At 37.6% G+C, this 12,930-nt stretch overlaps 1 protein-coding gene across 4 annotated transcripts in view; it reads left to right on the plus strand.

Annotated features, from left to right (window-relative positions):
- Positions 1-12,930, plus strand: part of luzp2 (leucine zipper protein 2) — a 242,263-nt gene that overhangs the window by 181,572 nt on the left and 47,761 nt on the right. For all 4 annotated transcript variants that reach the window (XR_007957404.1, XM_052028976.1, XM_052028975.1 and 1 more), the window contains one exon: positions 10,763-10,837. Coding sequence is in view for 3 of the 4 variants with exons in the window: in XM_052028976.1 (XP_051884936.1) it covers positions 10,763-10,837 (75 nt within the window). In the remaining variant the exon portion in view is untranslated. The remainder of the gene's footprint in view (positions 1-10,762; positions 10,838-12,930) is intronic.

A 12,930-nucleotide genomic window follows, 5' to 3' on the forward strand; every position in this document is an offset into this window, starting at 1 on the left:
TGGTGGTAAGACCTCTTCCTGGATCACTGGAGTCCTTGCATGAAGGTAATCTCATAATGCTGTTGGGTGAGGAGATTCAGGAATTAGGACTCAATGATGATGCAGGAACAATATATTTCCAAGTTAAGTTGGTCTATAACTCAGAAGAGAACTTGGAGGTGGTGGCGTTCCCACTTCACATGCTTCCCTTGACCTTCTCCGTAGGAGTCATGGGTTTGGGAGCTGCTGTCAAGCTCCTCAAAGTACCTTATAGTGTACCACTGATGGAAAGAGACTGATGGATGGACTGGTGTGTCCTGGATAGGGTCAAGTTTCTTGAGTGTTGCAGAGCAGTACTGATTAAAGTGTCGTGCCTTTGCTAAATTAAAGATGAACTTTGTATTAGGAAAGATGTTATAGCTGAGCTTATATGCTTTAGAGAAGTACTGCTTAGTCCAGTCATTCCCAGTCAGTGACATTACATACTTTTATTGAAAAAGAGCAATCTTCTCAGAAAATGTGCATATTCCATTCAATACATGCATTCATACATGAGCAGGCAGCAGCAAAGCATCCAGCAGATATGTCATAATTTGAGTTTAAAATAGCAACAACTTCAACATCTACAGTTGTGCCTTAAAAATTCAATTAATTTGTCTTCAGCCTTTGGTCTATTGGCAAGGCAGCAAGTCATAAAATGTCTGCAACAACAAACGATAAGAATCAAAGAGTTGAATAAAAAGCTCTTCAGGCAAAAATCTTATGACATTTTGAATGGTGTTATCAGCTTGGGGAAGGGAGAAGGTTGGCATGCTGCAATTGGAAAGTTTGATGTGATGCATGTGACTTTACACCATTTTTCTACCTAAGAACGAACTAAGAAAAAAGAAGGATAGGGCTTGTGGTCCCTCAAATCTGTTCCACCACAATAAGGTAAAAGGCTCATCTGCATTTCCTGCCTTATGCCCATATCCCAAAAACCTAGTCCAAAAATCTATCCATATCAGCTTTGATTGTACTTAACAACTCAGTATCCAAAATATCTGGGGTAAAGAGCTGTCGGGGAGAAGAAATTCCTCCTCATCTCCATCTTAAATAGTTGACCCCTTATTCTGAGACTGCATCCCTTAATTCTTGACAGTCATATCCGGAAAAACATCTTCACAGCTTCTGGCCAGTCAAGCTCTCTCAATTCCAGGTAAGTTCAATGAAATCACCTCCCCTTCTATGCAGACTTTCCTCAGAATATCCTCTCATTGCAGTGAATATGTGCTGCATGTCGAGGCATGTATATCTTTTCTTAAATAAGGAGATCAAAACTGTAGTCAGTGCTACAGGTATAGTCTCACTAATGCCCCACACAGTTCTGTGTAAAAGAGAATTTTCAGTACTCCTGCCCTCTTGTAATTATGGCCAATATTTCATTTATTTTTTTAATTACTTGCTGTACCTAATTGATAACTTTATGAGCTTGTTGTACACTCAGATTCCTCTGAATACCAATATTTCACAGGTTTTCTGTTCTTCCTGCAAAACTGAAAACCTCACATTTCTGCTCCTTACACCCATCTGTCATTGTTTGCATGCTTACTTTACCACCAATAGGCCTTTGGAGACTCTTGGTGTCCTGCTCATAACCTATTTTCCCACCTGTTTATAAGTAATTTGCACCCTTTATCACATATTAAACCCTTTCCCATTCTTGATATTTAAAACAATGGGTTAATTTAATGGTGAAATAGGTATTTTTTTAAATTAGTTTTACAAGAATGTATGAAATATAAGAGTAGAACATTCAGCCCCTTTTGCCTGGTTCACCATACAGTGAGACCTTGGCTGATCTTTTACCTTAGTGCCTGCTTTAATAAGAACATAAGAATGTTGAAGAATATGAACATTTACTGTCTGTTGCCAATTGCCCTTGAGATGATAATGTTGATCTATCTTCTTTAACCATTGAAGTGTTTCTGGTCAAAGTACATCCATCGTATAGTTTAATAAGGAGTTTCAAGATTTATATTTAGTGACGATAAAGGAATATTAATATATTTCCATGTGAACAAAGTGTATAACTTGGAGGAGAATTTGCAGGTAGTGGTGTTTCCATGTACCTGCTGCCCTTGTTCTTCTTGGTGATAGAGGTCGTAGTTTTAGGAGGTATTGACGGAGTAGGCTTGGTGAGTTAGTGCAGCAAACTTTGTAGATGGGTCACAGGATGGTGAATGGAGTACAGATCAAATGGGGTGTTTTTGTCCTGGATAGTGCAAAGCGTCTTGAGTGTTTTTGGAGCTGCTTTTCTTCTTCTTGTGGTTTGAGCTTGAATTCAATAAAGACTGACAGAATAATTGATGGGATCTGACATGAAAAGTCTGCCACTGTTTCACCAGATCATAGTTGGCACACATCACAGAAGACGACTGTCTATAATCTGGCACAAACTAGCTGCATCAATTCAGAGAAGGTACAAAAGACAACAGTTAAGCTCAATAGAAAATTCATCAGGATGAGACCTTTTGGCCTTTGGAACAATGCTCATCATTGTGTAGGATATAGCAAACTTGGCTCAAATCTTTCTTGTATTATAACTGATGTAGAAGTGTCTGACATGAGCATCAATGTCAACTTACTGGAGTGCTCCATTCACTATCTCTAATATTATTCACAGGGGTAAGAAAAAGATAGATTTGCATTTACAGAGTATCTCTATTGGTTTCAGCAGCTCTTAAATTGCAGTCTAAATGGTATTTTTGAAGTACATTGTAAATTAGAAAATATAGTGAACAATTCTTGCAAAGCAAGATCCCACAACAACATTAACTGTCTGTTAATGAACAGACAGTCTGTTTCAGAGATATTGCTTGAAATATCCTAAGGAAATAAAAACAAAATCAAATATGTTTGGAGATTGAAAGGTTTGATAGTTATCTTCTGTCAGATCGCCCTCAGTACCTCAGGAACGTGCAAAATTGTTCCATCACGCAGGCTAAAAAAGAATTCCTTCACAGAATTAGTCCTATGCAGTGAAACAACTTTAGAAAATAATAATAATAGCTTTTTATAGGTTTAAATAATAAAATGAATGGAGAACTTTAAACACTCTCACATCAACTAAAACTAGCAGCTTCCAATTTACTCACTTTTTAACTCAGATTTATGACAGAACGTGGATTATCCTTGCACTCTTTGGCAATATATCCAATCTTAGCACAATTCAAACACTGCTAATCTCTTAAGGCTTGGCACAGATGGAAGGGTGCAAGGTCCTTCTGCTAGGTTAACAGGTTTCTCTTTCTGCAGTCCCTAACATTGACTTTTAGCAAATTCACTGGTTGTATCTCATAGGAGTTTGATCCAAGGTGAATTCTGAGTAGTGGTAAGGCAGTCTTCAACATTAACTGTATGTTCTTAAAAAGCACCTTTTATAAAGAGCAACTTTATGTTTCCTCTGTGAAAGAATCTCACTGGGATATCCTTGTATCATCCTATAAGTTAAGTATAAGTTATTTCCCCAGCACTGTGGATGAATGGTGGGGACCTTGTTTTGTTTGATGCAACTTTTTTCCTAAGTTTTCATCATCTATTCCCAAAGCAGTTTATAATGACAAATATAGACTTGTGGGGTTATTGGTCCTAACTGTTGGACATAGGCCTGTAACTCAAAATACCCTCATAATTAGAACTGTATGCATGCATCTGCCCATGGGACTCGTGGGAGAGATACTTCTGCTGCTGTATTTGGTGGGGGCAGGGTCTCTCATTCTAACAGATGATAGAAACTAATTGAGTCCTATTCATTACACACACTGGGTTTCCTGTAGTTGGTGATCAATCAGCATGCTCTCAACATAAGAGGTTTTCTCTATATGTGTGACTACCTCTTCATTCATATCAGCATGAGTGGAAGAATTAATGTAGAGCAAAGCCGTGAAGGAGCATATATATATTTCGACTAGGTTTATCAGTTTCTATGCTATGATCAACATGAGGTTTCCCATGGTCACTGACTCTACAATTGCACCTTGTTTATCCACCTGCCTAACCAACTGTTGAATAACAGTGTGGCACCACCTGTGATCTGTCTCTCTTTGAACATGCTGGAGAGCTTCTCTTGACATCCCCTGTGAATCCTCTAACTATCTGGGCAAGTAGTCATTAATTTTTTAGGAACCGTATTTACTCGAGACTTGCTTTCTCGAGATTCTGCTATGCTGAGCCAACCCGAATCATATGTATACGTTGTTACTTGCAATAATGGCAGCCATCTGAGTGACTTGGCATTCTATAACTCTGATATCCTTCCCTCCTGCTCTGAAATCAAGAGCAAGGGTAATGCCATAATATCTCTCAGCACAATGTGCAAGGAGTGCATCTTCAAGATCATTCCCAGTCTGGTTACTGCTTCTTATCATTGACCTGTTCCCCAGTGAAAATCACTTCATCCTGGAAAGATATTCTGGGACTCAGGTTCTCCTCCATCAGTGACATCCTCACTCTTCTTCCTCACCTTAACTTTAAAATCTCCCTAAAGACCCTCAGTCAACATCTTGGTGTGCTTTAAAGAGACACTACCACACGGCATAACTAACACTCTACAAGGATCAACTGATGATCAAGAGTTGACCCTTGTTTTATTCTACCAATAGTACCTGGTTTCAGTTGCTGGAGAAGTCTTATCAAGGGCACTACTGTGAGATTTACTAATTTATACTTTATTTAATCTAGTTCAAGAGACTTGCTCATAACTACAACAAACACCTCTGGGTACAGATACTGTATATTAGTTGTAAGCACAACAGATTTATTAAGTAAGCATCCAGCACAAAGAAGTGATATTTAACAAGGAAAATAGTCACAGTCCATTCCTTGAAATTCAAAAGTTTGCCCTCTGAATGACAGTGGTGGCAGATGCCTTGTCCTCCTGTTGTGTCCTGCTAACTGCTGGTTCCCTTCCTTCTGGTTACACTTGGTCCCTTTCTCTCACTAACCCCATTCTTTATACACTAATTTTCTTCAAAATTACCTGCTAAGCACCAACTTCAAAAGCTACTTTACCCCTGTTCCTTTCCAAAATATGTTTTGTTTCATTTATTACTACCCTCCTCTCTTCTTTGCAGGTTAAACCATTGCTTATTGTCCCTGTTTACTCTTTCACAAACTGAACTATTCCTTGAATGGGTCCCTATTATTAGTTGTCTAGAAATCTGTCACAAATCTTGCTTATTTCAGCAAACTGACCTTCTGGATGACCCAACTCCTCCTTTGTTTTCGATCTCTTAATCAGTACTCTACTTCTCACATTTCAAGTACCATACTTCCTTGGCATGTTCCTGACAGATTGAATGCACTTGTTCTGTTCCAGGCTATCTGCCTTTATGCAAACAAAACACCACAGTCTAAATTAGTGTCCTGACTTCTACAACCTGCAAGCTTTAAATGTCATTCTATTTCAGCAGATTATCTGCAATTAGTTATTTGTTCAATAACGCTCCCCAAGGCCCTGCTATTCACTGTGTATGTCCTGGCCTGGTTTAACTTCCCATAATACATCACTTCATATTTGTCTGAGTTAAATTTCATCAGCCATTCACTTGCCCACTTTGCCAGTTGATTTAGATCCTGTTGTTAACTTCACTGTCCAATATACCACCACATTTGGTGTCATCTACAAACTTACTAATTATGCCACCTACATTCTTTTCCAAATTATTAATATATATGACCCCAGCAGCAAAATACTGGTTATAGGTCTCCAATCTGACAAGCAACCCTCCATTAATACCCTCTGCCTTCTACTGCTAGGCCAGTTTTGCTACCTCACCCTGGATCCTTCTTGCCCAGCCTACCACTGGAGACCTTGTCAAAGACCTTGCCAAAATCCACATAGACAGCACCTACTGCCTGCCCTCATCAATCCCCTTGGTCTCTTCCGCAAAAACCTCAGTCAAATTTGTGAGACATGATTCCCATGCACAAAGCCATACTGACTATCCTTAATCAGTCCTTGCCTTTCCAAGTGAAAATAAATTCTGTCCCTCAGAATCCCCTCCAGTAACTTTCCTTCCACTGATGTATGGCTCAATGGCCTGCAGCCTCCTTTTCCCTGACCAAAGTCTCAATGTCCCTTGTCAATTGGTGTCGCCAGGATCCCTAATCCTGTCAGCCTTGCCCTCATTCCAACCCTGCAAGTATTTCTTATAAATGTCCATATCCCAACATTTAAAAAAACTATAAATATTGAATGGAAGTTCCTCATCCACATCTTATTAAATAATAATTAACTAATTAATGCATTATTTGGATCCCTAGCCTGTGAATAATTAATGATTATTTCTATGAGCTTGATCTGCTACATGAAGAATATCAAAGTCAATAATATCAAATTCAGATTTATCTATATAAAATCTACAAATTCTCCTCAATCCTACTTTTAAATTAAGCTACTGATTCACTTTGATATCCTTCAAAATAATACAATGCTTATACATGGATAAGTACATTTAATTGGATGTGGCTATTTTCAGCAATCCTTTAAGTATATAAATAAATGACCATATTTAAATAATGGAAACCCTGACCTCTCTCCTATCTCCCTTCCTTACACGCACACATGCATACTCTCTACATAGACACGCACACTCTTCACATACACACACACTTCTAATGCATCGGTCATCTGGGAAGCATGAATTTTCTATAAGACAATTTAAAATAACGTATTAATCAGCATCACTTACTGCATGTTAAATTAAAGTCTGAACATTTTTTAAAAATCATTTGCAGAATATCGACACCTTTAGCCAACAAATACTGCCCATTCCTTACCTAAAAACAGAAAATGCTAGAAATACTCAGCAGATTAGGATGTGCCAAAGGAGAAAGAACAGGTGAAAGGCCATAAACCGGAATCCTTGACTTTGTTTCTCTTCCCACAGATCCTGCCCGACTAGCATTTCTATTTTTATTTCAGATTTACAGTGTTTGCATTTTTTTTGTTTTCCGATTTTTCTCACCCCTGATTGCCTTTGAAAAGATGATGGTAAGCCACCTCTTTAAACTGCAGTGGTTCTGCTAATAATGGTTCCTTTTGCAGTGTTTTTGGTTCAGGACAATTATTAAGTCCACAATTTTAAAATGAAGTAAAATAGTTACTCTCATGAAAGTGGCGTCACAGGTAGACAGGGTTGTAAAGAGAGCTTTTGGCACTTTGGCTTTCATAAATCAGGGCACTGAGTACAGGAGTTGGGATGTTATGTTGAAGTTGTACAAGATGTTGGTGATGCCGAATTTGGAGTATTGTATTCAGTTCTGGTCACCTACCTACAGGAAATATATCAATAAGCTTGAAAGAGTGCAGAAAAAAATTACAAGGATGTTGCCAAGACTTGAGGATCCGTGTTATAGGGAAAGGCTGAATAGGTTAAGACTTTATTCCCTGGAGCGCAAGAGTATGAGGGGAGATCTTATAGAGGTATACAAAATTATGAGGGGTGTTGATAGGGTGAATGCATGTAGGCTTTTTCCCCTAAGGTTGGGTGAGACTAGAACTAGAGGACATAGGTTTAGGGTGAAAGGTGAAATATTTAAGGGGAATCTGAGGGGAAACTTCTTCACTTAGAGGGTGGCATGAGTGTGGAGTGAGCCGCCAGTGGAAGTGGTGGATGTGGGTTCAATTGTAACATTTAAGAGAAGTTTGGACAGGTATATGGATGGGAGGGGTTTGGAGGGATATGGTCCGGGTGCAGGTAGATGAGACTAGGCAGAAGATCAGGCAGCATGGACTAGATGGGCTGAAAGGCCTGTTTTTATGCTGTAGTGCTCTATGGCTCATGATAATGTATTCTACAACACATAATATCTGAATGAAAGCAGCATATTTTGGTACTGGTATTGGATTATTATTCCCCTTGTACCGAGGTACAGTGAAAAACTTGTCTTGCATACTGATCGTACAGGTCAATTCATTACACAGTGCAGTTACATTCTGAGTAATTCAATCAAAAATGGCCTATTGAGAAAACAATGCTGTGTATATTTGTTAAGCAGAGTGAGGTCCAGTTAAGAATTACCATCAGCTGTCACTGACTACTGCAAGTTAATTTTATTGTGAATTTATTCAAAACGGGTCATTTAAAAATGTTTCCCACTGCTGTCTGTTTTAGCTCAGTTCCTTTATATCAGAGGTTCACAAAATTTGGCATCATTCCATCCAAATCATCTCGGGCAGAAGGCAAGCATCAATGTACCAGGCCTCACAACAGAGTGGGATCCTGATCTTATTTCATATTCACATGTATAATCCAGGATACTCATTTGGATACATATTTATTTAATGTTAGCTATTTTCTCCTCTCTATAGTATGTCTGTTGAAGCTGAAAATCATTCCCACTAACATTATTGGGCTATTCAACATAATCTAAGGATCATTCTTCTCCCTTCTGGTCTATTATTATTAAATAACATTACATTAGCAAAGGAATCACTAAAGGTGATTCTTAAAGGTTCCTGTAGGAAACTTAATTTTTAAACAATGACTAAAGCCTTTTGTTTTCTATGACATGGGGATTGCCCACAGTGACAGCATGTACATTTGGATAGACTTTTGCAATTCTAAAATTGAAGAATCTCAGTGCTGGAGGAATGTAATATCTGGCACTCAACATCAGTCACTGGTTGTGTATATGTCACACAGATCTAGTGGAATAAGCTGTACAGGAGAAGATTCAGCCAATGTTACTTTTACAAATATATTGAAATGGAATACATAAATATCAAATGTATGAATTTCAGAAAAGTTTGGTAACAGCCCCCACTTTGTCTTGTAACTGTAATTGCATTTTTGTTTGAAGTGATATCACTGTATAGAATGTTTTGGATGCATCATAGATCTCCTTCAACTCTGGTGTTAAATATGCAGATTTTAGTCTCTGATTATTGCCAATTTGGGTTCAATAAGTACCACATTAAGTACAATTTAGCTTCATAAGTTATTGTTTACTAAATGATTTGAACACTGAAGAAAATTGTTCCAAGCAGCAGTTTTTCAGTCGCAGAAAGCTTGGGTTAAGTATCATCAGTCTCAGATGTATTCACGCCAAGATATTGGAGATGTAACTATTTTCTATCATATTACGTCCCACTATCCTTCTTTACATTCTTTCTGACATTCAAATATTTTCAATAACTCTTGTTTTTACATATTGAACTCTTGTTTAATATGTAAAAACAAAAGTTTATTGAAAATATTTGAATGTCACACAAAAAAATGTGCAGACTTTTAAACAAGGGTGTTTTAATAGTTTCTTAATAAACCCAAACTAAATATAGTTATTTCTGAATTTATTCATGTTATATAGAAGTGTTATTTTCAAAATGGAAGTAACTTAATTTTAGTTTCCTTTTTTGGCAATTAATTGGTTGATTTATTTTAAAGAGCGGGCTTACTTAAAAATAGAAAACTATGTTATAGCTATTTATTTTTTACAATTGCTTATCATAAAGTTTGGTCAAAGACTGGACTTCATGGATGAGGGATGGGTGTGAGGTGAACTGGGTGGAGGGAGATGTCAAAGGAGGGATTCTTGTCCAGGCTGCATATGTGGGGAAGGCTGATAGGATGAGACAGTTTTTACCTCACTGGTGATTTTGTAGTTTAAACTGTATTTACAAAAATATAAATTAACTTTCTTTTCTGATAAAACCTGAAAGTATTAAATCAATAGTTTACTCAGGTTGATGATTGTATCAATACATAACAAAATGTGAAGAACTAAGAAATCAATGAGGATGTCAATTTGAAGTGGGAGGTTTGAGAAGCAGTTGGCATTGTGCTGCTTAATCTTTATACACCAACCCAATTTGCCTTTCTATTATTCACTTGAAACAAATAAAGCATGAAGCTGAAAAGACTCCAGAGTCTTACATTCATGACAATCTGTTGTAGCATAAAGCTAAACCAATAAACTGATTATCTTTCTGATGTCACCTTGAGTACTGACACAAGAGAGGCACTTGAGCATTGAAGGATGTATGAAGAAGATTGAGGAGGTTAATACATGAAAGTAGAGACTTGGAGAAATTTGAGAGCTCCAATTTTAAATTCAAGAGGTTTTGGGTGGATGGTTTGTAAGGAAAATGTTTGCTACCCCAGGAGACAGGGTCAGAATATTTTAAATTATAATCTTACCGATAAAGTTTACTACTGAACATCTTAGAAACTTCTCACCTACATAGTGTAACTTTCAATAGGTTAGCCAGAAATTTATTTTAAGTACTGTATGAATGCACCTCTGAAAGCCCTTCCTGTTCACTAAAGCTAATGCACTCTAATATCCTGTGCTGGTCACTGCTGCAAAATGCCAGGGCTGTCTGACTCTGGATGTTGTTGTCCATCAGGGAGGTAATATTTTCTTTGGCATGGAAGGATTTGGGAAGTTATTAACACAGCTGTGCTTCATACTCCAATGAGAGGCCTTCAAGATCACACAAGATGGATGAACAAAAAATGAGTTGCGGGTGACTTTCTCACCTGAGGTTAATGTGCCATCTTCTGAACTTTACAGATCTTGTAATAGACCAATATATTCAAACTTAATATGCAGCACCTTACGTGGAGTGATATTAAAGTCAATCTATTGCTAGCTAAAAGGTTTATTAATATATCAAAGACCTTTCCATCAGCTGTGCAGTAACCATCTATTGCACATAGGGTAGATTTTGAGTATGCACTCATGTTGTTCTTACTATTGTACACTGGAACTTATCGTATCTTTTTTTTCCATTCAGGCACAGCAACTGACTGATCTTGAACGCAAACTGCTGGCAGCTAAACAGGAATTGGAAAAGACGGAAGGTGATAAGGTGACAGGAATTTCATGAATGAGTGCAATGATTTTCCTTACCTCTGTGAAACTTAATATTTTTCTGAAAGCATTCTACAACATTTCTGCTTTTTCTACAATGTTCACCTGCAGAGATCCTAAGTCTGGAATTCACTCCTTTTTTATAATTAATTTCCTGCAAATGGGAATTACTGGCAAGACATTTATTGCCCATTCCTAATTCCCCTCATGAAGGCTGCTCCTTCAAGCACTGCCGAAAATACACCCCACATTCTCATTGGGAAAGGAGTTCCAAATTTTAACTCCAGTGATGATGAAGATATGCTGATGGATTTCCAAGTCAGGAAAGTGCGCAGTTTAGAAGGGAAACCTGTAGGTAATGGTGTTCCAGTACATTTGCTTTATTTCCCTTTCTAGCTGGTGGATGTGGTGGGTTGAGAAGTACTGCTGATGCTCCTTTCCCTGGGCATTTCGAACTCTGTGACCTTTTCCTCTTTTAAATCTCCCCTTAAAGCCCGGCACTTTCATCAAGCTTTTGATCGACTGCCTTCATGTCTCTTTATGTGGCTTAGTGTCAAATTTTATTTGATAATCATCTTATGAAGAACCTTGATGTCTTAGAATGCCAAAGACCCTTTATATTTATACACTGCTGCTGTTAATTATGATGTGAAATTGTTTGATTTTATTTCCTAGCATTTATAATGATTTTAATATTTAGCACAACCTGCACAAGGAAAAGTGGCAAGTTACTAAGAATGCCATTGAAATTTCAAGGCAGCACAAAGATAAATGACTGAAATCTGTGCTGCCGGGTGCCAACTTCAGCTTAGTGATAACATTCTTGCCTCACATCAGAAGCTAATGGCTTTGAGTCCACTTACAAAGCTCGAGTACACACACTGGCTCTCCACTGGGGGAACAAAAACCACACTGTCAGAGGTTCCATCCTTTGAACTGAGGTTCCGTCTGCATTTTGAATATGAAACCTCCCTTGGCACCAATCCACAAAACAAAGGCCAATATTCAATGCTAAACAATACCATTAAAAAATGATAATCTGGTTATTACCATATTGTTGTTGAACCCTTAAGCATACTAATTGTCTGCCATATTACCTATATTACAGCTAAGATTACACTTTAAAAAAAGATTGCTTGTATTTTAACTTGCCCATGACACTATGAAATGAAGACTCACCTCTTTTGCTTCAATACCACATCCCTTGACTCTAAACTTTCACTAGTTTTCACTGGTAAAGAGACTTACTGGTAAAACTACCATGGGTTCAAGTGATCATGCTGCAGTGATGTGTGGGAAATTCCAAGTTGCCTTTATTTCCAAGCTGCTTTTTACCCCCAACTAAAATATATTCAGTAAAAGATAATTCTGTTTCAAACATCAACAGTGTTGCATAGGAGAACAAATTATTCTACAAGGGACAGTAAAAAATTGGATCATATTTACTGATCAACCTGCCCTTCTGCTCACTACCTTCCATTTATTGGTGACCTGCAGAATTACTTGTCCCAGCACTTTAAAACTGTAGTTGTTCTTGCCACAAGGAAAGATTATGCGGAACAGAGGCAATGCAGACAGAAATTCATTAAAGCCTACAAATTGTGCATCCTACCAAAGGATTTCAGCTCCAAGCACAAAACCTATTGTTTTCAACTTTCAGTGACATTTATACAGGAATTGTATTGGAAGAACGCAGCACCAATTCTTACTTTGGACAAAACAATTTACAAGGTATATCAGACACAGGAGTTTTGAGTTCAATTGTAACTTATACTGAAATGTATATTATGTATTGAGCAGACACTTGGCATGGCTGCAGATATTGTGATATTTAAAGCTATTAATCAGCTACAATCTTTAAAATGCCATAGGGAACATATTAAAGGTAACCAAAAGCAAATAAATCATGATGATTTGCTCGGACATTTGCCTACAGTTCATCTAAGGCCAACATATACAAGGGTAGTAGTATTCAATGATATTTAGAAAATTAAAAGTAAATTCATTAAGATGTTCAGGGGAATCAATAGATTAGATAGAGTGAAACCATTTCTGCTGGTTGAGGAATCTAGGAACTGGAAAACATAACCT

Source organism: Pristis pectinata, chromosome 14 (genome assembly GCF_009764475.1).
Source record: "Pristis pectinata isolate sPriPec2 chromosome 14, sPriPec2.1.pri, whole genome shotgun sequence".
In the NCBI taxonomy this organism is placed as follows: domain Eukaryota; kingdom Metazoa; phylum Chordata; class Chondrichthyes; order Rhinopristiformes; family Pristidae; genus Pristis; species Pristis pectinata.